The 24,005-nt window shown below is 40.6% G+C and overlaps 2 protein-coding genes across 7 annotated transcripts; one reads left to right on the forward strand and one right to left on the reverse strand.

Moving 5' to 3' along the window:
* The first annotated feature begins 130 nt into the window (after positions 1 to 130).
* On the forward strand, positions 131 to 9,002 carry nox1 (NADPH oxidase 1). The gene is made up of 13 exons (XM_026145500.2): positions 131 to 410; positions 587 to 682; positions 1,592 to 1,702; positions 2,382 to 2,466; positions 3,199 to 3,344; positions 3,727 to 3,920; positions 4,010 to 4,136; positions 4,217 to 4,309; positions 4,389 to 4,630; positions 6,046 to 6,208; positions 6,500 to 6,646; positions 6,762 to 6,886; positions 7,510 to 9,002. Exons 1-13 carry the CDS (start codon positions 366 to 368, stop codon positions 7,634 to 7,636), a joined length of 1,701 nt encoding a protein of 566 aa, XP_026001285.1. The 5' UTR covers positions 131 to 365; the 3' UTR covers positions 7,637 to 9,002.
* cstf2 (cleavage stimulation factor, 3' pre-RNA, subunit 2) lies at positions 8,462 to 24,002 on the reverse strand. 6 transcript variants are annotated; one of them, XM_026145530.2, is made up of 14 exons: positions 23,849 to 24,002; positions 23,522 to 23,600; positions 23,237 to 23,406; positions 23,012 to 23,148; positions 22,013 to 22,132; positions 21,765 to 21,881; positions 19,040 to 19,157; positions 16,790 to 16,849; positions 11,007 to 11,106; positions 10,266 to 10,462; positions 10,058 to 10,182; positions 9,390 to 9,473; positions 8,858 to 9,000; positions 8,462 to 8,736 (listed from the first exon to the last, which is right to left on the reverse strand). In XM_026145530.2, the coding sequence occupies exons 1-13, from the start codon at positions 24,000 to 24,002 to the stop codon at positions 8,875 to 8,877; spliced, it is 1,587 nt and encodes a 528-aa protein (XP_026001315.2). In that variant the 3' UTR covers positions 8,462 to 8,736; positions 8,858 to 8,874. The 6 variants fall into 6 exon arrangements, with proteins under 6 accessions (XP_026001315.2, XP_026001308.2, XP_080164493.1 ...); XM_026145523.2 differs by having other exon boundaries at positions 8,848 to 9,000; XM_080308367.1 differs by lacking the exon at positions 16,790 to 16,849.
* Between the last annotated feature and the right edge of the window lie 3 nt (positions 24,003 to 24,005).

The raw sequence follows: 24,005 nt of genomic DNA on the forward strand, positions 1-24,005 counted from the left end.
GCTTGCTTTTGTTTATTTTTCTTTTATTACATTTACATATACAGCAGTACACCTTTTCTTGCCATAGAACAACTTGCATAGCCGATCAGCGAAGTGAGATATATCGTATTGTGCAACATATACTTCCTCATTCCTGCCATCCATGACAGTTGATCCAGTTTCCGGGAGGTAGGAATGCGATCAGCAAGACTCAGGAAAACTTCCTGAACAGCGCAATTTCAGCCTCTGCTGCTTTTGTTTCCTTGTCTCATCACCATCACACACCTGTAAATGAAGGAGGAGTCCAGACAAGCAGGGATGAAATAAAAGTGCCAGCAGCTTAAAGGATGCAGTGAAGCTGCTCGAGTCGAGATAAAGAGCTGAACATGGCGAACTGCATTGTCAACTACGGCTTTTCAGCCTTCATACTGGTAAGTTTTTCATATTCACACGTTTGCGATTTCAGTTTTCAACGGAGGGGTTTTGTAAACGCAGATGTGGGACATTTACGCACAGCTTTTGCGCGCAAAGTCACGTATTTCAAATACATTTTTTCAATGCTTGCAACCATTGTGTGATGGAAACATTGTTCTGGTTATGTTTGCAGTTTGTGTGGATGGCCATCAACATCTTCCTTTTTGTGTATTTTTATTTCTTCTACGACTTGGGGCCGCAGTTCTTCTACACGCGTCATCTTTTAGGGGTGAGTAAAGATCTTTGTTATGATGCTCGGTTCATTACTTTTACCAAAAACAATTACTGCTTCTCTTCTTTAAGTGAACTTAAGTTCAGACGAACGGGGATGTAAATAGCTGAGAACAGCAATGGTGTTGAGCTTTTAACTTAAATGCTCTGTGTCGAAACTATGTTAAACTGCATCAACCCTGACAAGTACGAATTGCAATAATATAGAAGAAAAGCGACTTTAAGTCACACATAGACTATTTGTATATATATGTTTTCCCCTTTATGTATAGTGCGTCGTTTGGAGAGTGTTGTCTGTCCCATTCTTGTAAAGATGATGGTTTTTGAACGTGTCTTCAACCGTTCATCTCCAAGAGATTAAGCTAAACTGTCAGAGAAACATATAATATAGCAATAAAAGTACGTTTGTTTGTAACTTCGATCTCAACTGATTTTTAAATACAGTGTATTAATTAAAACCCCATATGACTCAGAAGCATGTACCTTGATCTGCCCATAAGTTGTGAGATGTGGAGGCAAAATATTCTTCTTTTTGCATAAATGTCTTTATTACACACCGAATGTATTTTAATTCATGTAAACTGCAACTTGATGTGTTCAAGCCCCATGCAATCACACAGAAGTACTTCTTAGAATGTTGCCATATTAAAAATTCAATATCGTTGGACCCCAAATGGTTATTTAAATAAGCAATGTGTAAAATTTAAGGGGGAAATTTCTCTAACTGACAGCAGACTTTTTTTTTTTTAGCAACAGTGAGAGGCCAGGTCCAGCAATAAGGCAAATGTGGTGGAGGGTAACGCCTTTAAATGGAAATAGGAACTTAAGTATATTAAAAAATGCAATGACTATTACCCTCTGTGATTTTTGTGAAATGATGCTCATATGAAGATGCTTTTTATTTTAGTCTGCTTTGCCTTGGGCCAGAGCTCCTGCAGCTGTTCTCAACTTTAACTGCATGCTCATCCTCCTCCCAGTGTGCAGGAACCTGCTGTCTCTGCTCCGAGGCTCTTTTGTGGTAAGTTCCTCATGCTTTCATTAAGGATGGACCGATCCGATATTATGTATCGACATCGGTCCGATACTGACCTAAATTACTGGATTGGCTATGTAAAAATGTAATCTGCATTAACAGGGAAGGGGGGGTACAAAGAAATACTCTTTTTTTTTTTTTTTTTTGTTATTCTCATGTCTAGCTTTTAATAAATAATTATCTGAATCTAACAACCAAAGTTTTCATCTGATGTAAAATGTATAGAAGTCCATTATTGTATATAGTAACGATTAAGTCTAATAGTTCGTAGGCTATAGTACGTTTTTCTTTGGGAAGGTACCATCTGTGCTGGCTGCAAAAATAAACCCCCAAAACTGGTCAGGTGGCCACCCACAACCTCAGACACCATTAACCAGCATAACAATGTGGTGCACTCGTAAGGCGTCCTGGAATCAAACCCCTGACATCTCATGTCTGTTTTGTGATGAGTTTGCATGTTCTCTGCATGCTTGTGCAGGTTTCTCATGCTGTCAAACTATGTAAGGTTCAATTTGCTTTGTGCTTAGAGCTTAAGTTACTTTTTACTGCTCGCTGAGATTATTACAGAGAAAGGATAACTCATCAGGTTGAGTAGCTTTCTGTTTTGTAAGAATGTCACTCCCATGTTTTGCCATTCACTCCCTTTCTTTCTTTGTCTTTTCAGCGTTGCAGCAGAACAATGAGGAAACAATTGGACAAGAATTTGACTTTCCACAAGCTGGTGGCATACATGATCGCTCTGATGACAGGTATGTAATGGTGAATTTAATTTATATAGTAAACGCAATGTAAGGTGAAATTGTGCGTCTGTTCCTCCTTATGTATCTTATGTCTCTTTTAAGTAGATATTGGAATAAAATCTGGCAATATTCTTCCGTTTAAAGATGACATTTCAATGTTGTTTCTGTCTATTTTTGTTTTGTTTTTCAGGTGCTATAGTTGTGCTATAGTCATAGCGACATGAATTATGCTCCAACAATAAAAGACAAAGAGACAAACTTCTCATTTTCTTTTCAAAAATGTGTTTTTGAAAAGAAAATGACACCCGTGCATGGGTGTGGTTAACTATTCGCCACACTCTGCAAATGTGCCTACATGAGTGATAAGCACATGTTTACTCAAGTCTCACAGTAACACGTATCTCAGTCTATTGTGAAGTTACAGTAAAACTGACAGAAAGATTAATTTTTCTCCCTTCCTTCCCTCAATCACGCAGCCACACACACAACACACACAACAAGTCAACAAGTGATATGTAAAGATCTGGAATTAATTTTGGCAAGACAAGTTACAGGGAAATGACTAAGAACATATGATAACAAAAACCTTTTCTCAAACGAGCGACTGCAAATATTTGAAACTCAGAAAGCTTGAACTGTTTCCTTTGATCAACTTGTTAAAAACACTTTTTTTTTTTTTTGCAAACAAATACAAAACTACATAAAGCAGCCGTGACGTGTCTCCTCTGTGTCTTGTCACAGCTGTTCATACGATCGCTCACTTGTTCAACCTGGAGCGGTACAACAACAGTAGACAAGGTCTTGACGACGAGCTCAGCACCGCTCTGTCCGATCTGGCTGACACAGAAAACACCACCTACCTGAATCCAGTCCGTATAACCAACCTTGTAAGTCATCTACGGATTTCTCCGAAACTGACATGAAATGAAACGCATCTCTCAACAAATACAGAGCTTTGCATAAAACAAATAACAGGACTCATACTTATCATTTATCAAACTGCAAAATGTGGGGGTGCCGCTTTCGCTCACAGGTGGAGCAGATGACCGCGTGTCTCATGACTTAATGTAGGTAACCCAGGTTCATTTTTGACCTGAGACCCTTTTACTGTGTCTAATGAAGACAAAATAATAATACAATTTAAATAAAGCAACTTATAAATGTGCCGCTTGCAAACTTAAAGGGGAGTTCTGCTCTGCTAATGGATCAGCTGGACATGTGAACACTGTGACCAAGACCTGAAAGCTCACGCGTCTGCTTGTGTCTCAGGATCCTCAGCAGATTCCCACCTACTTTGCCTTCACCACCATCGCCGGCCTCACTGGTGTCGTCATCACTCTCGCGCTCATCCTCATCATCACCTCCTCCATGGAGGTCATCAGACGCAGCTACTTTGAAGTGTTCTGGTACACGCACCACCTCTTCATCATCTTCTTCGCTGGTCTCGTCTTCCACGGAGCCGGGTACGAGACAGGCTTCAGCCTTTGTTGACTTTGGCTTGCGTGTTGTTATTTTTGCAAGCAGGTTTCATTTGTGCAATTTGCACCTGCAGGCGCATTGTGAGGAGCCAGCAGAGGACAAATCCACCACACAACACAACTTTCTGTAAAGATCACCCTGATGACTGGGGACAGATTCCTGAGTGTCCCATCCCTCAGTTTGCAGGAGGGTTTCCACAGGTTTGTCCTTTTGTACAGAGAGTAGTAAATTAAAACCTTCATCAGTGAAACCTCGTTAACCTCTTCTTGGTTTTATTCAGACCTGGATGTATGTGATTGGCCCGATGGTTATTTATCTCTGTGAGCGCCTGGTTCGTTTCATTCGTTACATGCAGAGAGTACAATACAAGAAGGTATGCTAGACTCACATTTCACCTGCTGCTTCTTCCACTTTTTTTGCATGTGATCCTAATCCATGTGCTTTGTCTTCAGATTGTCATGCGACCCTCTAAAGTGCTGGAGCTGCAGCTGATAAAGAATGGTTTCAAAATGGAGGTGGGTCAGTATGTCTTCGTCAACTGCCCAGCCATCTCACAGCTGGAGTGGCACCCGTTCACCATGACGTCTGCGCCCGAGGAGGATTTCTTCAGCGTCCACATCCGCTCGGCAGGCGACTGGACCGACAAACTCATTGAAATCATGAAGAAGGTACCAGAGGGAGCAGAGGGACCCAAGTGAGTCAAACAATCTGACCTTATCCAATCTGTTACTGTAGATGTTTCATGAGGAGGTAACTATTACTACCTGTAATTTGTTTTGTTTTTTTTAAGCTTCTAATTTTTCTGGGTAAAATCAAAACTATTGTTTTTGTCTAAAACTGTAACAACACGCAAATACGTGACTCTGAAGAAAGAGTCCAAATGTCAAAGCATCTCTGAGCAAGATAACAAACTCGGATTGCATCAGGTGATCCCAGCTTCAACTTGTATACAGTGTAAGCGTGCATAACTGTGTACAAAGTATCCGGACTGATGCCATTATTAAACATTTTTAGGAGAAATCAAATTTCATGTTTCCAGATACTTTAATGGAGGCTGTTAAGCCAACTAACCCACATATATGGAACGTTTATTCACTGTAATGAGATCCATGGTAACTAAGTTTTCTCACAAGATCAACATTGCAGCTTTTTTCAAGGGTTTTTATTGTACCAGATTCCAGTTTGCACTTTGTTACAGTGTTGTCTTTTAGAGCCAAGGATCAAACGGTATTTTTGAAATCTTTGCAGTGAGATTACAGTTTCACTCTTTGTATGAATGAGTATTGTGCATGCATAAAAAGAAACAGCCACTGCAATTTAGCTGAGGTTAAAAAGGGTGTGGATTGGTATGTGGCATTTATCCAGATTACCTACTTATACAAATTTAAAAACCGATTTCCCAGCAGTCGTCTCCAAAGTTCAGGAATGCAGTTTGAAACTTAGGTGAGACGGACAGAGTCGCCCACAAAAATGCACAATAAGTGCACGACATAGCAACATCAACTTTACAATGAAATTTGGTCTGAAATAAAGGGCTTTAATTAAATGGGACTGCTAAGTCTGACATGACTCGTGTGTTGCAAGGCTCACTTATGGCTATGATTGTCATGTTAGTTAGCTAATATAACAAAGACAGATGCTAATAAATGCATATTGCAAATGAATTTGTGAATTTTGACACAGTCATAAATGACACTCATGTTTCAGACAAATTCCCTAGTTACACCAAAGAGTTGGTTTAACGAGTACTACTAGTACTTTAATTGTTTTTGATTATTGCTAAAAAAAATTTGCCATTCTGTTATGTAACTGGAAAAATTGTGTTGCCATTCAAAATAGTACATCCTCCAAACAAACAAACAAAAACTGAAGATTATAGCGTAGCAATAAGCAACAATACATGTATATTTAAACTATAACAAGCCTAAGTGGGAGCCTTGGAGTGCGCCACAGGAAACTGCAAAAAAATCAAAACCTTTACAAACTGATACTGACGTCCAAAGTCACATCCAGCAACTCGTTTCTTGACGACCTACAACTAGCTCTTTGAAGACGTCTCAAAACCTGTAGTTTATTTTTCTTGTTAAAAAAAATTCTTTTTTCCCTCAGGTTGGGCGTGGATGGACCTTTTGGCACAGCCAGCGAGGATGTGTTCGACTACGAGGTCAGCATGCTGATCGGTGCTGGCATCGGCGTCACTCCATTTGCCTCCATCCTCAAGTCCATCTGGTACAAGTTCAAAGACTCTGATCCTAAACTGCGCACCAGGAAGGTAACTTAACCCAACTGCTCCCCATCAGCCTGTTTATTATGAAATGGATGAAACCAATTCATATAAAGATTATTTCTTTATCCCCAAGGTTGGGACAACAATAACCTTAGTGTTAGTTACTAAATGCTTTTGACCTTATGTTTGTGTGAGATCAAACCAGCTCACTTCTTCTATTCAAACCTAACACAGGGCCTTCAATTGTCCTGTAAATAAAGACGCTTGTGTTTGAAACAGCACACCCATGCCAGAGGATGAGTCATTGTTTAACATGCATTTGCTTCCTGGTTTCAGATTTATTTCTACTGGCTCTGTCGGGAAACGCACGCCTTTGAGTGGTTTGCCGACCTTCTACAGGTGCTGGAGAAAGAGATGGAGGAGAGAGGCATGGGGGATTTCCTCACCTATAAACTCTACTTGACTGGATGGGATCAGAGTCACGTACGTGTGTGAATCAGTCATCAACCTACTCCACCCTCAGACCAAAGTCCACAACCGCAGTTTGATGTCATTTCATCTCAAGCTCAGTGGGGGTTTTTTTTCTCTCCCTCCACAGGCTACTCACGTTATGGTTCACTTTGATAAGGACACTGATGTAGTCACTGGGCTCAAACAGAAGACTCACTATGGCCGGCCCATCTGGGACAAGGAGTTTGAACAAGTCCGCAAAGAGAACCCCACGTAAGCTTAAAAAAATTCTCTGGATTCAAACAAGTGCTTAAAAAGACTCAGAAGAACAAGAACTTTTCAAAAGTTACCTTAAAGCTTTGAAAATGTAAATATTTCAGAGCGAAAATGCCATTAGTTCTGTATATTTCTCCAGTTAACTAAAATAGCTCAACTCTGTTGCATTTATATGGCCTGAACTACCTACTTTTTCATTTCACTGATAATAAAGATAATGATTTTATAAATTCTCGCACAGTGAAATCTGCTTATTTCAATATGTTGGGTCTAATAATATTAATGTAAAGATGATATTGTCTCAAATGTCATCTTAATAATGAAATAATATTTAATATATTGTGCATTACACTTGAGGGAAAGACTAAAAAAGTTTAATTTTGTCATTATGGATTATTAAGTCTGAATTAATAGACTTTGACCTTTTAAACTGCTTAAATATAAAGCCTACAACCTCAACTACACAAAAACTGCAGGAGGCTGAATCCACTGTGTGTTTTATTGATTGTAACAGCATGTAGAATCTGAAAACGAGCACGTTTTCATAGCTGTAAAATAAATGAATGGAATAAAAGTTTGAATGATAAAGCAGCTTTGTTTTATTTTTCTGTGTGTTTTAGGTCCATTGTGGGAACTTTCTTGTGCGGCCCTGAAGCTCTGGGGAAAGTCCTGGAGAAGAAATGTGCCAAATACTCAGACGTGGATCCTCGCAAGACCAGATTTTACTTCAACAAGGAGAACTTCTGAGCAAAAAAATAAATAAATAAGCAAACGAGAGAAAAACAGGAAGCGCACGTTTACATATTCAAAGGATAACAATCAGTTGGAACTTTGTCTCGCTTCAGAAGAGAAATGTCAAAACATCGAGGAAAACCAGCGTGACAGGACGAGTGTTTACAGACCTTCCTCCATCTACTCTGAAGGGAGTACAGAGGCATGTTGGGTCATTTTAATCAGTGGTGCTCAGGGATTTGCCCCATTTTTACCATTGTGAAGTAAGGAATCACTGAGGCTACATATATATATTATATATATATGTATATATTTGTGTCATATTAGGCTGCATTATTGTAGTACTTGACTAAAGTTACAGGGACGATTTATGCTGTTATTAAGATGAGGACCTTGGTTCTTAGATCTACTGAATATGAAGGTGTTGACAGAACGTGAAAAACTTTTACTTTACAAAATACTCACAAATGGAGTATATTTACTATTCATTATGATCTTATAATCGTTTATCTTCCACTCAAGACAACTGATTACACGGCTGATGCACGGTTTCTACTGTATATAACCCATTGTTTGAATGCATGCATGTAACAGGACACAAAAAAAAATATTTTTCTTGGCAGGAGTTTACCAGGAAACAGGTTTACTGGAAAAATATGAGGCGCAATTACGACCTCCTGTATTCGAGCGTTTCCTTATCAGAAAAACGTGAAAGATAAAACCATGCCAGTCATTAAAGTTAGTGGTCAATGATCCTCTAAAGATGTGGAAGAAAACAATTCACCTGCTGTTTTTCTTGTAAATAATTTCTCATGAATAAAAGAAAATAAAGGCAATTGGTGTGTTTTTGTTGTTTTATTCACAAAACAGCTACAACATAACAACAGTTGGCTTTTCTAGGGGAAAAACGTGACATTCTTGCTCGAGCTTTTATTCAAGTTCAACATTCACCATAGAAAGTGACTTTTTCTTGCCTCCACGTGAATCAATGTTACACAAAACAAACATTATGATTTAAAACAAAAAGAACAGGTACAATATTCCAGACTAAGATGGGATATCTTCAGATCTGTTCACACTTTGCAGCCTGGTCCGAGTGGGGCAGACAGGAAATTCTGACATGATGAAATGGGGGGGGGGAAAAAAGGAGGATGTCACAACATTTCAAAAACCTTTGACTCTAGCGCTAAGGTTTTATTTGCGACTGGAAAGAAAGAAGCTCTGACTTTTCAGTACTTTAATCAGTCAGACCATCAAGGGGCCCCACTCGCCGTCTTCTGAATCTGCTCTTTGAGGATAAGGATGCTCTGCCGCTGCTCCGGCGGCAACATTGCGATCTGTTCTGGAGTCAACTGCAAGACCTGCATGATGAGGGCAGCCTGAAAGAGGAAAATGAAAATGTTGCTGAGGATGTTAAACGTGTTTTTCTGGCCAACAAGCTGAACAGAACAGTCTAGAACAACAGTCTAATGATAGTGTTCGATAACACAGAAATCATACAGCTTTGCCAAAAGCGTTTATACTTTGCCAGCTATTGTTCCAGAATAACAATAGTTACTGTTCTCAGGTAAGGCAATCAATGATCAGGAATGCAGAAAGGAGGCTTTCAGCAAGCTGATAATAAAAACAGGTCATTTTACATGTTACCTGCATGTACCTGCAACTCGGTTGGTATAAAATACTTCAGAAGTAATTATACCGAGATATTTTTAACCGACTCATCATCCTGACTGATAAAAATGCAGCAGTGACAAAGAGTGACACTCACCTTCTCTTGATCCTGTGTGGAAACCTGATTCTGACCTGGACTGAAGCCTCCTCCTGATGGAGGAACCCCAGAAATACCAGCACCCTGCAGATCAAATACAGTGTTACTGTAAGATCACAGTTCTTCACCCATCAATGATTATCCAGACAGCACAGATTTCTCTTGTATTTTGCAGATTTTCGTGCTTTTGTAAAAGCTGCCTATGAAACAATTTAGAGCATTCTGACTCCCTGAATGCCCTGAAGTATAGATGAAAACATGGGAAAAAATTAAAATAAGAATGAAGTAACGCAAATCGTACAACTGATGTCATAACAATATCAAGACAGACACACACACACACACACACACACACACACGCACGAGTGGTCTTCTTTCGGTAGTTCCCTTTAAGGATCGCAACAGCAGATCTTCAATATCCATCTCACCCAGGCTTTAGCATCCTCCTCTGTCACTACATCCATGAACCTCCTGAGGAATTCATCTTTTTCTAGAAATCCTGTCCACTCTCCCTCCATTTGACATCTCAGCCCTGTCTCTTTAAGTTTGTCTCCAAAACGCTCCAAAAACCTGAGCTAACCCTCTGACTTCTAACCATGCCTATCCTGGCCAATTCCAGTTAAACCAAAACACACAGCTGACACAGACATGCAGAGATGCAAACGTACCGGTCTTGCAGGTGGCGGAGCATTCGGACCCATTGCATGAGGGACAGGGCCTTGCATTCCTGGTGCTATGGGAACCCTCTGACCCGTAACTGGAACACGAGCATCCATTGCCCTTGGATCACGGCCTGTGTAAGGACACATAATTAGATGAATTTACCCTCAAAGTACGAGACTTTCGCAAACTATGACGCCTCATAGGGGCAGGTACCTCTGGCTTCCATAGGGGGTCCCCGTGGCTCCATCATGGGGGCCGCCCTGGGGTCAACCATCATGTTCCGTGGTTCACCCATGGGTGGGCCTCTCATGTCCATTGGAGGCCTCATATCTGGAGGGGGTGCAACTCCCAACTGTGGCATGTGTACAGGCGGAACTTGGTGGGGGGGTGGAGGTCCCATGTAACCCCGGCTAAACGCACACAAAATAAGAGAAGTTAAACATTTTTAAAACTAACGCAGCACAAGTCATAGTTTTTAGACCATAAAGTGGTCTTTGATATAGTCTAGCATTAAAACTCAAACGATATTAAGCAAAGATTTTACTATATAGTAGTATTTCTGGTCAGTAGTAGAGTAGAGTAGGGCTTTATCATCAGAAAACCAGTCACAGGAAATTAGATGCATTTGTTAGTGAATCGTGAAAAAGAAACCAACAAAATATACATCTTTTAATTTATATTTTTCCACCTGGGGAATTATTAAAGCAGACGGCAGCAGACACAGTGAGCATCTCTGTTGACAAGCTGACACATCCATCTTCCATGTCCTGCTGTTTTGTGCAGCCAGAGACCAGACTTGCGTTTCAGTTGTTGTTTACCTTTCTTTAACATTACATTTCCCCCAAATCAGCCAGGACAAAATAAAGACTTTAGTCTTGCAACATCAATGACTGGAACAGACACTCCTAAAAGTCACACCCAAATGTATCGTTAAGGTAAAATGGGATGTCTTACTTGGGGTCTATGACCTCTCCAGTGACAGACAGCAGAGTTCCTCCTCTGGGGTCATTGGGACCATCTCCCAGCAGGCCTCTTGGGGGGATACCACCTGGTCCTTAGAGGAAGAATTCATAAATTTAACCACAACACACACACACACACACACACACACACACACAATACAGATGATACACGAAACATCTGCCAGTTAATTAGTGAAAAGAAATGGAGATGTGTCATCATATCGAATGACTTTCAAAGCTGAAATTCCAGTTAAGAAGAACCACGCACACTCCTAAAAAGATGAGTGTTTGCTCAGAAGAAAAAAACCTACACAGTTAGCTCAAACTGCACAAAGGCCACAGCAAACTGCCACAGAACAAGGTCACAACACACAGATACATCAGGGACACACACACACACACACACACAAAGAGGAGGAAGGGTAGAGCATTGTGGTCTCATCAGCATTAATATGCAGATCTAAAGATTTGAAAGCAAATTTATATAAACACAAAACAAGAAGAAGAAAAACTCTGCTCCCACACGTTTGAGAGTGTTCGCCTACTTGTGTCTTCTAAGTCTGACATTATTTGGCCATGAAAGCATGGCGAACAGAGGCATGCATAGAAAAGATCAAGAACAATGGATGTCTCATATTCCATTTATACGGCGTTACAGCATTAAGGCAACAACCTATAATGATGCCATCAGTTAGCTCAGTGCAAATTAGGCTAATTTACTGCACTTAAGCAGAAATATATTCATCACAAATGAATAGATCTTTTTCTGTTGATCTGGGAAAGTTAACGTCTTCTGATTTACTCTAAGGAAAACGAATTTAGAAGAAACTGATAAGATAAAGATCATCTGGGCTCCTTGTCAGTGTAACGCTACTGTGTTTGTGCAGCAGAGCAGCACCAACTCCATTGTTTACAGTCCTCTCAGTGGCACTTGTAGAAGAGTGTCATGACAGCTAAGCAGATGGTATTCCAGATGTCAAGCAGTGCCAACTAGCAGAGGTGTGGACTCGAGTCACATGACTTGGACTCGAGTCAGACTCGAGTCATTAATTTTATGACTTTAGACTTGACTTGAAAAAATGTTCTAAGACTTGTGACTTGACTTGGACTTTTACACCAATGACCTGGGACTTGAATTGGACTTGAACCGGTTTACTTGAAAAGACTTGATATTTTACCCCAAATATAAAATTTAACATGCATATTATATAGAGATTGAAAATGTGACGTCATTCACGGGTAGAACCGCAAAGGATTCTGGGAACTCGTGGCAAGCGGTACTAGCGCACGCAGGCTTTCAATTAAAATCAGTTATACAGCAATAAAAAGAAACACAAAAATGTCAAGAAGCTGTTGTATTATTAACTGCAATAGCCGGTCGCATGACAGCCACGGGAAGCCGACGGGTAAAGAGATCGGTTGTTATCGGATTACGTCGTTGAAGAGAAATTGTTCAAGTCATGTTTCCGAAGTAACAAAGAGGCGACGGATGGCCTGGATTGCAGCCATTCAAAGATCAAATATAACGTCCCAGAACACTCCAGCTCACAGGTTAGTCTGCTCCAAGCATTTACACGAAGGTCAGTGTTTTTTAGTAGTTAATACGTCATTTTCATAACATAATTGGTGATATAGGTTACAAGCAAGTCTGGCGCTGAACAGAAATTGTCGCGCTATGCTCCTTTGTTTATTGTGCATAAATAGTGAATTGTCCTGACACAATATTGCGTTTCGCTTCTGTTATTATGGTACACTGACAAAAACATATACTTTTATTCACAGGATAAAACAGGTTTTTTGTATCACTAATTGCCCAGTACGATTACAGCATACAATATTATTGTCACTGCTACATTTCTGTGATGCTACCAGAAATTATTTCCACTACTAATTAATTACCGTTGAGCTCAAAGGTCCTATTAATAAACGGTTAACGAATGTGTATTTATGACGACGATTTGTGAGACTGGTAAACTTATGATACGTACGATGGTCTTTCGTTCTACACGGTGCATTTCAAGGTCCTGCACCCATCCGTCGGTAAACTGTACCTGGGCTTGTTGCAGTGACCTGAAGTTACTAAACTTCATGAGTGTATGCACTCACTCCAAGAACCGTATGATTATAAATATGCATATAAATATGCTAAGATGAGATAACTGACTTCATCTAACTAGCAAATGTTGTCCAGGCTACGTTGGTGATACAGTTTTTTTTTAATGTGTATGATATTTTTGTCATGCGATTTTAAAGCTGGTCCTACAACCGCATCCAAGAATAACATGCAGCTTATCTCAGAACTGTCGGTGAAAATTATTCTTGGAGCTAGGTTTAATTGAGCTGCATTTTAAAGAGGTGCAATTTCACAATTTGTGTATATTTTCTAAGTTCACTATTTTGTCATGTGTTGAGAAAAACACAGATTTTAAAATTACATGGTCTAATATTTACATTTAGCATAACTGCAACATTATTTTTTCGTTTTTTTTTTTTTTTTTAAAGACTCGAAAGGACTTGAAATTCAAAGTTTCAGACTTGTGACTTGACTCGGACTTTTACACCAGTGACTTGAGACTCGACTCTGACTTGCCTGACATTACTTGAGACTTGACTTGAGACTTGAGGATAAAGACTTGAGACTTACTTGAGACTTGCAAAACAATGACTTGGTCCCACCTCTGCCAACTAGTTCCTCACATACAGCATTGTTAACTGTGAAGCTCTGTATACACGTATGTAATGTGTTTATATTATATAGAACAACAGCAACTGGTCATATATTCACCTTCAAACATGTCAAGATTATTGCTGGGCACCCGAGTAAGAGCAACGCCGTGTCTGCGCTGGTTTGAATGAGCAGTTCTCATATTTCGACTAAACCGTGCTTGATGTGTGAAGGGGGAGGTGCGCACACAAGGGTGCGCTTGTAATGTAATCCAGTTTAATTGTATTTATAAATTTTCTAGTCTAACTGACCAAGTACAGCAGACTATGAATCATGCATAACTATATGTTAATAAAACACTTTATTCTATACATGTAAAGCTCTTTATCTACTTCACTTCTACAGCCGATGCATGCTTTTGGACCGTGCCTGGAGCACCCAGAGGCACAGAGAGGACATGCAACACAGAAAGGCCCCAGCTGGGGCTCGAATCGTCTCAAGCAGAATTTATGGTCTTGCAAAGGTGGCGTGTATGCCGTCTGCTCCACTCCAGGTGCTGCCCCTTTGCCTGCAGTGAGCTCTGTTCTCAGATGGAGGCAGTGTACAAAGTATGTGCTACAACCGGTCTGAGGGTACTTGTATGTTTGAACTGAGCTCTGCGCTACATCTGACTGACCAACATTCAAGGAGCTGAAGTAAAACAGGTAGTTAAACCCAATGAAGAGTGTCCAAATCAACCATCGCCTGTGCTTATCATGCTTTATTTCCTGGATCTTTGAAGTTTTTTAAATTTCGTCATTCTCCCATTCTAGATCAACTCCACTATTGTTCCCTTCTCTATTACGCCCACTTGTCAGCCAATCAATATTCGCCAGTTGCTTACATCATCTGGTTCCAGAGACATGCAGTGAGGATTCTTGGAGGACTGCATGGAAGCGTGTCTCTTTGTATCGTTGGGATACAAATGGTGACATCACTCCAGTCACTCTCCAGTGCAGTAAAAGCTATAAACTACAGCACAGCCTGTTAAAAATGTGGATTTTTGGTTTGTTTTTTTAAACTGAACTGGCTTCAGCCTCACTTCATAAGCGATAAGTGATGCTGACAAACACAAACAAAAGCCAATCAAGAGAGTAGCAAAGCAGCTTCATTGTTATACCGTACCGTCCAGCTTGAAAGCAAAGCCAGCAATTTCATGTCATTATCAAGTGACTAAGCTGATCCTGGAGTAAAAAGAAGGCCAAGTAGTCTCTTTCCATTAGTGCAAATGACACGTGCCTTTTCAAATAATGAATGCTGCTAACACAGAGAGCTCTCACTGTATGAGATATTTCACCGCTTTCATCTTTATCTTTAGCAACATCCATAAACCGTCTCTATCAATAATAAACATCTCACATCTGAACTCGTTACCCTTCAGGCTCAACTCTACAGAAACGAGTGGTAGCTCTGTAAAAGTCAGCAGTCAGTGAATATCATTTATTACAATTTTAGAAACAGATCTCGTTTGATAATTAAAATCAAATCAGATATCTGCAAGCACACAGGTGTATGGATGAGAAACACCACGCCACTGGCTCGCTGACCCAAATTTACCCACACTGCCATAGCAACAGCGCCACGGCTAAAAATGTAACATAAATAGAGAAAATTAGAATAAGCGGGCCTTTTGGGAAGAAAAGAAAAATGTCCCGCCACCCCCTCAAAAACTAAGATCGCGCAAGTGTCGAGCAGGAGATCTCCTCTGACATCCATCAGTCTGGATCAACGGGAGCTCAAGTCTCCTTCCAACTTTGCCAAATCTCAAACAGCAGAATCTGCTGATCACTCTGTAATCGCCCAAATAAAGTAGTGACTGAAAGGTTTTAACTTCATTTGTATTCTGTTAAATTTCGAACAGAGAAGCAGAAAAACGAAGGAGACATATAAAACTAGCTAAAAACATGTCGAGGACAAGAAGTACAGAAGAAGCTGCAGTTCTGTGGAAATCAGATAACACCCTTTAGGATTCAAGGTCTTACTCTGTAGCCATTACCTGGCCGTGTACCCTGTCTGACCAGTGTTTAGATCCAAACTCAGATGACCCGCCTTGCAATTACACCTGAACTTGTACCGCTATCTGATATTCCCGTGTTACTGTTGTTCCTACAACATCATGATTAATGTTGCTCGAGGACTACAAATATAAATTCCCCATTACACTGCCGTGACGTCATTAGTTTAAGTTAGGCTTCCAGAAAGCAGACAAAAAGAATAAAAAAAACAATTCACATAATGTGGGCGGGGTGTGTCACAAAGCTGTCAACTAGGATTTGTTGACACATTTGTCTTCAGGGGTTTCTGCAGATTTTTATAGTTAGTGAAAATGTAACCCAAACAACTTTTACTGAAACTTTCAGCACTGTTCTGGTGCCTAAAAGTAACCAAACTACAACAGAGAGAGAGAGATTAAATAAATAAATAAATATAATAACTCATAAAAAATTCAAACAGCACATAAACCCAGGTATCCCAAGTGAGATGGATCCACTGATCCGCCCCAGTCTCCTCTTTACACGTGCAATGTTGCATTTTACACTTTGAAGCGGCTGTGATGACGATCCTGGAACAACATTAATTACATGGTTGTAGGAACAATAAACTGGGACGTCAGATGCACCTGCAGGTCACTATGAGGCGGTCTAAACTTCCTTTTGTATCACATAAATGCTCCATGAAATCGCATCAGTACTCCTTGTCATGATATCCATCAAGCTCCCCCGTGCAGGCTGACAAGTAGGCTGAAGGCTGAACACCTGCACCATCTGCACAAACTGGCCCCAGCTGCTACCTGGAGCTGATCAGCCCAACTGTGCATATCTTTACAACAACAAAAAACTAAACATTGATTGTACTCATGACCTGGTATATTCCTGTGTAGCTGTGGTAGTGCTCTGAGATTGTAATAATTATATACACAGACTTATGAACTTCTCTAAAGGCTGCATGTGTGATGAGTCATTTTTATTTACAGCGGAAATGCTGTCAAAAATATATGCTGTATATTTGAAAAGTGTCACTGCTTAGCAGGGCTGCGACCTGACTGGAGAACCGAGGAGGTACAGTGATACCTTGAGGCCGCTCGATAGCAGCTTGACCAGACGATCCTGTGGGAGAATGCTGAAGGTTTCCTGAGCCAGCATTAAAGTGAGAAGAACAGGAGACAAGACTCAAGAGGGCAAAGCACCATTTTAGCACGCTCGTGAAATCATCTCATGCACAAATAAAGGTACAGAAGGGTGAAGAAGAGGGAACTTTTACAAAATCATCAAGATGGCATACATCCAAGATTTAAGATAAAACACAAAAAGAGAAGACGATAACGAGGACACATGGCGTATATCGTTGTGGATAAACCTCCACTATTTATATGACTGTGGTGACACCTGCTGATCCAAATGAGCCATGACACGTGCAAAGTTTGGACGCAAGTGGATTCTGTAAGTATTCGGATCCCCTTCCTTTTTTGCAAGAAATTGTCATGTAGATTTAATCTTCCACTAGAGTTGCATGGAACTGCATTTAAAAGGACTCCATCAGCATGAAGGAAAAGATTTTCTGGTCTGATGAGACAAAACCTGAACTCTCTGGGCGGAAATGCAAACTGATTGTTGGGTTCGTGGTCACCTCAAATAATGAGGCTCTTCTTGTTGTGTTACACAGAAGAAACCCCTGTTTTCAATCAATGCCTTGGAACAATTTTATCACAGTGGTCTATAGAGAGTTAAATCGACCTCATGTCTTATCTTTTTTTCCCCTCATCCTAGCAAACAGTTTGGATTTCAGGATCCAGTAAAAACAGGTGTGCCTTTCTAATCCATGCTATAGATGGACTTCAAATCAAGTTCTAGACGCAGGCCACATGTAAATGTGTTTGGGTGCTGTCAAAAGCATGTAAACACAACACAGTTTTGGCTGCCCCACTTCAGAAGGTGGGAAAAAAGTCCTCACTGTGCAGTTTCACAAATTTTAGATTTTGTAGATATTTTTCAATTTGGTGAATTGCTATTAACAAAAAAAAACATGGCCAACATTTCACAATCAACAAACTCAACCTAAAGTTAACTCCAGTTTATATTTTGCCCTTGGTCGTGCATGCTCTATCTGTGGTGGCTCTAAGCCCCACCAGCGGTTCTCACTGCCCCAGAGTTTGTGGGCCACAAACTTTGGCCAGTGAGAACCTGTTGGACACTTCATGTGTAAATAAACGTAAATGTCCTTTTTTTAATTAATGTAAATAAAAAAGGTAAGACCACAGTCTCTGACATCACGTGCCAAAAACTCTGCGCATCAATGAAACAAAGGAAGGCATTTCCCAAAGGTCACTTTCAGACCAAAAACTGTGTTTGCATGTGGACGAAGGCCAAAACACATGAAAACGAACCACTTTAAAAAACACAGAAAAAGACACACCTCAAGAATAATTAAAGCAAATAAGACGCACAGAATCTGGGAACCCATCAGCTAATGTCTGGGGTCAATGTTTCAGGCTTCCGGATTAGCCAGCTGATCTCGAGATAACAGATATCCAGGCCACGACTTCCCATTACATGTGCTGGCTGTGTCAGATTATGAATGGAGATGAATTTTAAAAAGCAAATATAAGGCTAAATCATCATGAGGCACACAGAGTGCTCCTCTGAATCCTGAACCAATCTACTCACCACATGGAGTGGTGACTGAACAAAAACCCTCTAATAACAACTGGACACCAGAAAGCTTTGGGTACCAAAATTCTTCACATTCTACGTATTCACATGTGGATGTGTGGTAATAGTAATTACCGGCTACAGTATGACTGCCACAGTAATCATGCGATAACTAATATAAACGACAGATCTCAGCTTTTGAGATTACCGTTTTACAAAGACCAATCTAGAAATAATGCTAATTGTATCCACTTTAAATTAAAATGTATGCAAAAACAGAAAGGGGGTAAATACTTTTTGAATCCACTTTTGTCTAATTGGAAACACTGCACTGAAAAACTGCTTTTCAATTACTGCTGTCTACCGACAAACATTAGCATTATTGGTGATTGTTTTATACGCCAAAGAAAACAGCTAATAAAATATGACAGGTTTTCAAATTTAAGACATGCCTTCATGCAGCTTATTCATTTACATGCTTGGAACATTTGTAACAATTCTAGATTATCGAATGTTTAATGATTTTATAAAGTTAATGTCTTAGAGATAGATACCTGCCCTGTATTTATGGTTTGTTTGTGTAACTTTATACTACAAGTGGCCAGAGTCACACTACCACAACCAATTTCACAACTTTTGCCATTTCAAGCGTGCATGTGGTCTGATGATTACCTGGAGGTCCAACTGGTCCCGGTCCAGGCCCAGGTCCTGGTACAGGCATGGGTCCAGGGACAACTCCCATGTTAGGGGGCTGCATCATCTGGGGCGCTCCATTGACATGCATTCCAGGCTGAGGACATAACAAAATAAAAATGATTAAGAAATGAATGGAAATAATATCTCCTGAAACTGTATCTATAAAGAAGAGAACATATGGTGCTTGATCCCCTCATTGAGGACAAAAACATGTTAAGTGACATTTATGTTACATTTCTGTCTGCATGTTTGCTCCATTTCAAAGTCGTTTGAGATCAGACGAATGAATTCAAGCATGGAGCTGGAACTCCTGCCAGCTCTGGACAAACCTTGTAGCAAAACATCCAATCTACAAGCAGTAGCACTGCCATCAGGCACTGCTTACAGCAGGGGTGTCAAACTCATTTTAGTTAATGGGCCATGTTCACACTGTTTGACAACAAATGGGCCGGACCTCCTCTCCTACAGCACAAAGTATAGTCACATTTATTGATATTGGTGTTTTCAGAGTTAGACTGCTGCTATTAAAATTTACAGCTCACAGTGGATCTACAAAGGAACAACAACTTTACATGTACCTTTCTATAATTCCACCCTGACCACACCGACACAGGTATTTTATAAAAACGTAGCTTTTTCTATGCGCTTTGGGCGTTTCCCCACACATAGAGCCATTTTAGGTCACTGAAAAATTAACAAATCTCAAACAAATCTCAGTTTCTGCGTAAACAAGGAAACCAAAAATCTTCTCTTGCACCGTCAAAGGTGTGTGCCTTTATCTCCTTTTTGGTATCATAATCTACCCTGTGTTATTGTTGCCCCAAGGCATCTGATTGGCCAACATTTCTACACGGTTAATGGTTATATCGCCGTCTGCTGCTTGACAGTAATGGACACTGGTTTTGTTTTGTTTTTTTCAATACAGCGCTTGTGTGGATGTGACTTTCTTTTTAAACCAAAGCAGAAAATTCTTGTTCTAAAATGTATTAATGGACTAACCCACAAACTGCCATGCCACATGGTGGTGCAGACGTTGCCACGGTTGCCTCACAACAATAAGATTCTTGGTTCAAACCTTCAAGTCATCTGGGGCCTTTCTGTGTGGAGTTTGTGTTCTCCCTGCACGGTTTCTCTTGTTTCCTCCCACATCCCCTCATATAACCTCCTGTGTCCTTTTCCTAATCACCTTTCTCTAACCTCGGTGAAAACGCTACGAGGTGTGAAGGGGAAGTTATAAGGACTTAGAAATGGAGAAGCGTGGTGCTCAGAGAATCCAAATGCACATACATTAGGCTCTTTAACAATGTGATGGTGCAGTGTTGAAACTACAATGTCCAAAAGATGTATTAAAAATGCACATTTTACTTCACCCCAGAGTGTTCTTATATTGTTGAAGAAGAACCACTGGGAAAAAACATCATATCATTACAGGTGCTGGAACTTTAAAGCCTATAAAATGAAAAGCATCTTATTTTCTTATTTTTCCTACTGGAGACTGATCCAACTCATCCCCTCCTCCTTGTTTAGGATTTCTATGAAATTCCCTGTATCCAGCACTTATCCAAGGTGGCTCTAAGAGAAAATTCATTGATGATAATCCTAAAAGCTGGCAAAACAACAAATGCACTGAGATCAATTAATGCAGCGTATGATCAGGATTTAGAGAACATATAAATCTGCACTTCTCATGCAAACCAACTCCTATTCACAGACAACCAGTGGGTTTAACAGAAAAATTAAAAACATATCATCAGGTTATGGAAATGGAAAATGCACTTACAAATAACATTTGCATGATCAGGCCTACTTTATCAGTTATGTTGATCGTTTTTCAGGAACGCTCAGATGGTCCTTCGCTATGACTTATGAGATAAAATTGATCTACTTTCCTTTCATAAAGGTTGCTTCAGCGTATGATCTACTAAAGGGGGTAATAAAAGAAGCACTGAAGCCGTTCCTTATCATTTTGAGAATTCGGATCACCACGGACTACGTTCCTCAGTTTGGAAACTTCATAAGCAAAATGAATTGTATCGTAGGTTAACTGATGATTCTAAACTGGCTGTAGGTGTTAGTGTGAGCGTGAATTATGGTCTTTCTGTGTTAGCCCGGTGATAGACTTGGTGCGTGTCCGGGATGTACCCGGCCTATCACCCACTCTCAGCTGGGACAGACTTAAACACCTCAAGCAAACTACTTGTTGAGATCTAGAAATATTTTAAACTTTTCACCCCGCACATTTTAACACTTCCTGAAGCCAGACCAGGACTTTTGGTGGGCCAGACTTTGTGATCCTTTCACCAGTATTTATTCACTCCATGGTAAATTAACTGGTTCATATACAATGCTTTTCTAGGCAAAGCACTTTATACAACATGCCTTATTTGCCCATTCATACAAGCACTTTTTCAACACCTAATTGCTTTCTATCTAACATTCACACATTCATACATCAATGAATGCATCAGAGACCAACTTGTGGCTCAGTATCTTGCCAGAGGATACTAGCCATGCAGGCTGGAGACTGGAGAAGCCAGACTGAACTTCTAACCTTTTGATTAGTAAAAGGTTACTGCTCTACCTCCTGGGCTACAGCCATCCCAGCAACCCTTGCATGCGTGCACATTTTTCAGGACACACAATGGGAACATTTTGTTGAAGAGAATACACAGTAATATGACAAAAGATATGTTCTGCTTACCACAGGTTGAGACACGGGCATGGTCGGCTGTGTAGGTGGAGAAGTGACTGTCGGTGCTCCTCCGCCCTGTCCACTGGGAATCAGAGGCTGGACTGTTGTTTGACGATGGAGCATTTTCTATACAAGGAGTGAGGGGAACATAAAAAAAAAAATACTGCTTGCTTTGGCTTTAAAATGCAGGACAGAATAAACATTTACTGAGTCGAGAACAACTGTCTTCTGACTGTGACTCATCTCTTCATTCTCACCAAGGCTATCTCAGGATCAACAATCCGCATGACCACTTGGGCCTGCAGCAGAGCGTAGGCCAGCTGAGGGTTCTGCAGCAGCATGTTCCGTGCCTCCTGAGGACTGTTCTGCACACACAGCTGGAGGGAGAGAGAGAAAAACATTTTTTTGAAACCAAAGGGATCTGATTTTAGAAACTACTAGAAAAATCTCTGACTACATCCTAAAAGACTTAAAAAACAAACAAACAAAGAAAAAACACTCTAGTTTTTAATCCCACCACCACTTTTTACTACCCACTCATGACTCAGACATAACTCCCTAACAAACAGGCATTAGACCACAATCTGCAGAAATACCACTACTATTAAATCTGGAGCCACTGACTCCAATCAGCATCTGGAGCGTTCCTACTGACACAAGCTTTTGGTGAAACAAATGACTTTCTGAGTAAAGCAAAAGACGTCTGCAGTGTGGCGTTTCTTTGGGCTTAATGAAGCAGACTACCAGCTGTACAAAGACGAGGCTTCACTGGCAGAGCTGAGAGTGGCAGGCTGCACAGCACAGCCTCTGTTAATGAAAGGGAAGGTGGAGCATCTGCATACAGTTAAGCTGGAGGTGATTCAGACTGTGTGAAACATTTGTCACCATCCTTACTACTGACAATAAAAAAAAAAGAAAAAAAAAAGAGTAAGGAGCCTCATACATACAGTTTTAGATGATGTCATTTGGGAAAACTAATTTTTTACTTTAAAAGACTCACTGTTGTTTCATGCATTTATTAAACGCTCAAACGCGAGAGGTTTTATTAAATTTGGCTGTGTACAGGAGACCATAACGTTTTACATAGAGCTGAACATAAAGTCATCAAATTAATTCTTAAATGCACCACAGACTACCCATTTGGCAGATGATTCTACTATTGATAAGTTCACCTCTCACCGAGAGTACAGTAAAGAAACCTCAATCACCTCTCTGGAGATGGTTATAAGTGTATAGGGGGGGGGGACACACCCTACCTTCATTTGTTTCATGAGTTCAAACATCTGCTCAGGTGGCAGACTGGCTACTGCTCTGCTGATGGACTCTGGGGCCTCCTCTGGCTGGATGCTGTCTCCATAAGGAGACTCAATAATGGGGGCTCCTGTTCCCAAACCTGTGCAAGACAAAAATAGCTTGGGTATTGAAACAGATTATGACCAGAAGCTTACCTAAACAAACTCGAGAGGAAATTAAAAACTTACTTTTCAGCTCTTCCTTGTTCTTCTCACTGGCTGCGTTGTCAACACGGAGAGCCCGACCACTAAACTCTCTCCCATTCAAGTTTCGCATGGCACTGAGGGCAGTCTCCTGGTCTTGGTATTCACAGAAACCATATCCCTTTGGCTTTCCTGTCTCCCTGTCATACACTAACCTGAGTACAAGAAAAGGGAACAATCCACATTTAAGACTGTCTAAAAGGACTTATTAAAACCCTATAAAACATCTTAGTTCAGAGAGGACCAGGTCTAGCGCGTTCCTTCACTCACCTGAAACTGACAACAAGTCCGACTTCAGAGAAGATGTCTTTCAGCTGTTCTTCTGTGGCTTCATACGGAATATTTCCCACTAAAACAATTAATACACACAATATTTAGTGTTAGTATGACAATAAACAGAAGAAGGATTTGTAATTCGAGGCTCCTTTGCTTGCTATTTCTTTTTAACTTTCCCTCGCGCGGTGTTCAGCTAACAGCAACACTAGCCTGACATCCATGTTAGCAAGTTTTGATTCACAACCCGCTTCCTTACATTCTTCCTGAGCACCCAGAGGATAAACTTACCCAAACACAGCGACCTAAAAGCAACAAACTTACCGAACACCGATCGTAGTGACCGGTCAACGGCTGGGTCTCTATTCGCGGCTGCAGCTGCGGCCGCAGCAGCGGCGTTGGCAACAGATACGTTCGCCATTTTGGGGACAGAATTTAATGTTACACCGGAAACTAGAAGGAGACAACATCCGTTCATAAA

Source organism: Astatotilapia calliptera, chromosome 2 (assembly GCF_964374335.1).
Source record: "Astatotilapia calliptera chromosome 2, fAstCal68.1, whole genome shotgun sequence".
Taxonomy (NCBI): Eukaryota; Metazoa; Chordata; class Actinopteri; order Cichliformes; family Cichlidae; genus Astatotilapia; species Astatotilapia calliptera.

Coding starts and splice junctions, on each gene's coding strand:
- nox1 (XM_026145500.2), top strand. CDS start 366: ATGGCGAACTGCATTGTCAACTACGGCTTTTCAGCCTTCATACTG. Junction 3,921..4,009: donor CTCGTCTTCCACGGAGCCGG/GTACGAGACAGG, acceptor TTGCACCTGCAG/GCGCATTGTGAGGAGCCAGC. Junction 6,887..7,509: donor GTCCGCAAAGAGAACCCCAC/GTAAGCTTAAAA, acceptor TGTGTGTTTTAG/GTCCATTGTGGGAACTTTCT.
- cstf2 (XM_026145530.2), bottom strand. CDS start 24,002: ATGAACGGATGTTGTCTCCTTCTAGTTTCCGGTGTAACATTAAATTCT. Junction 23,601..23,848: donor GTCACTACGATCGGTGTTCG/GTAAGTTTGTTG, acceptor TAATTGTTTTAG/TGGGAAATATTCCGTATGAA. Junction 21,882..22,012: donor TTGATCCTGAGATAGCCTTG/GTGAGAATGAAG, acceptor CTCCTTGTATAG/AAAATGCTCCATCGTCAAAC.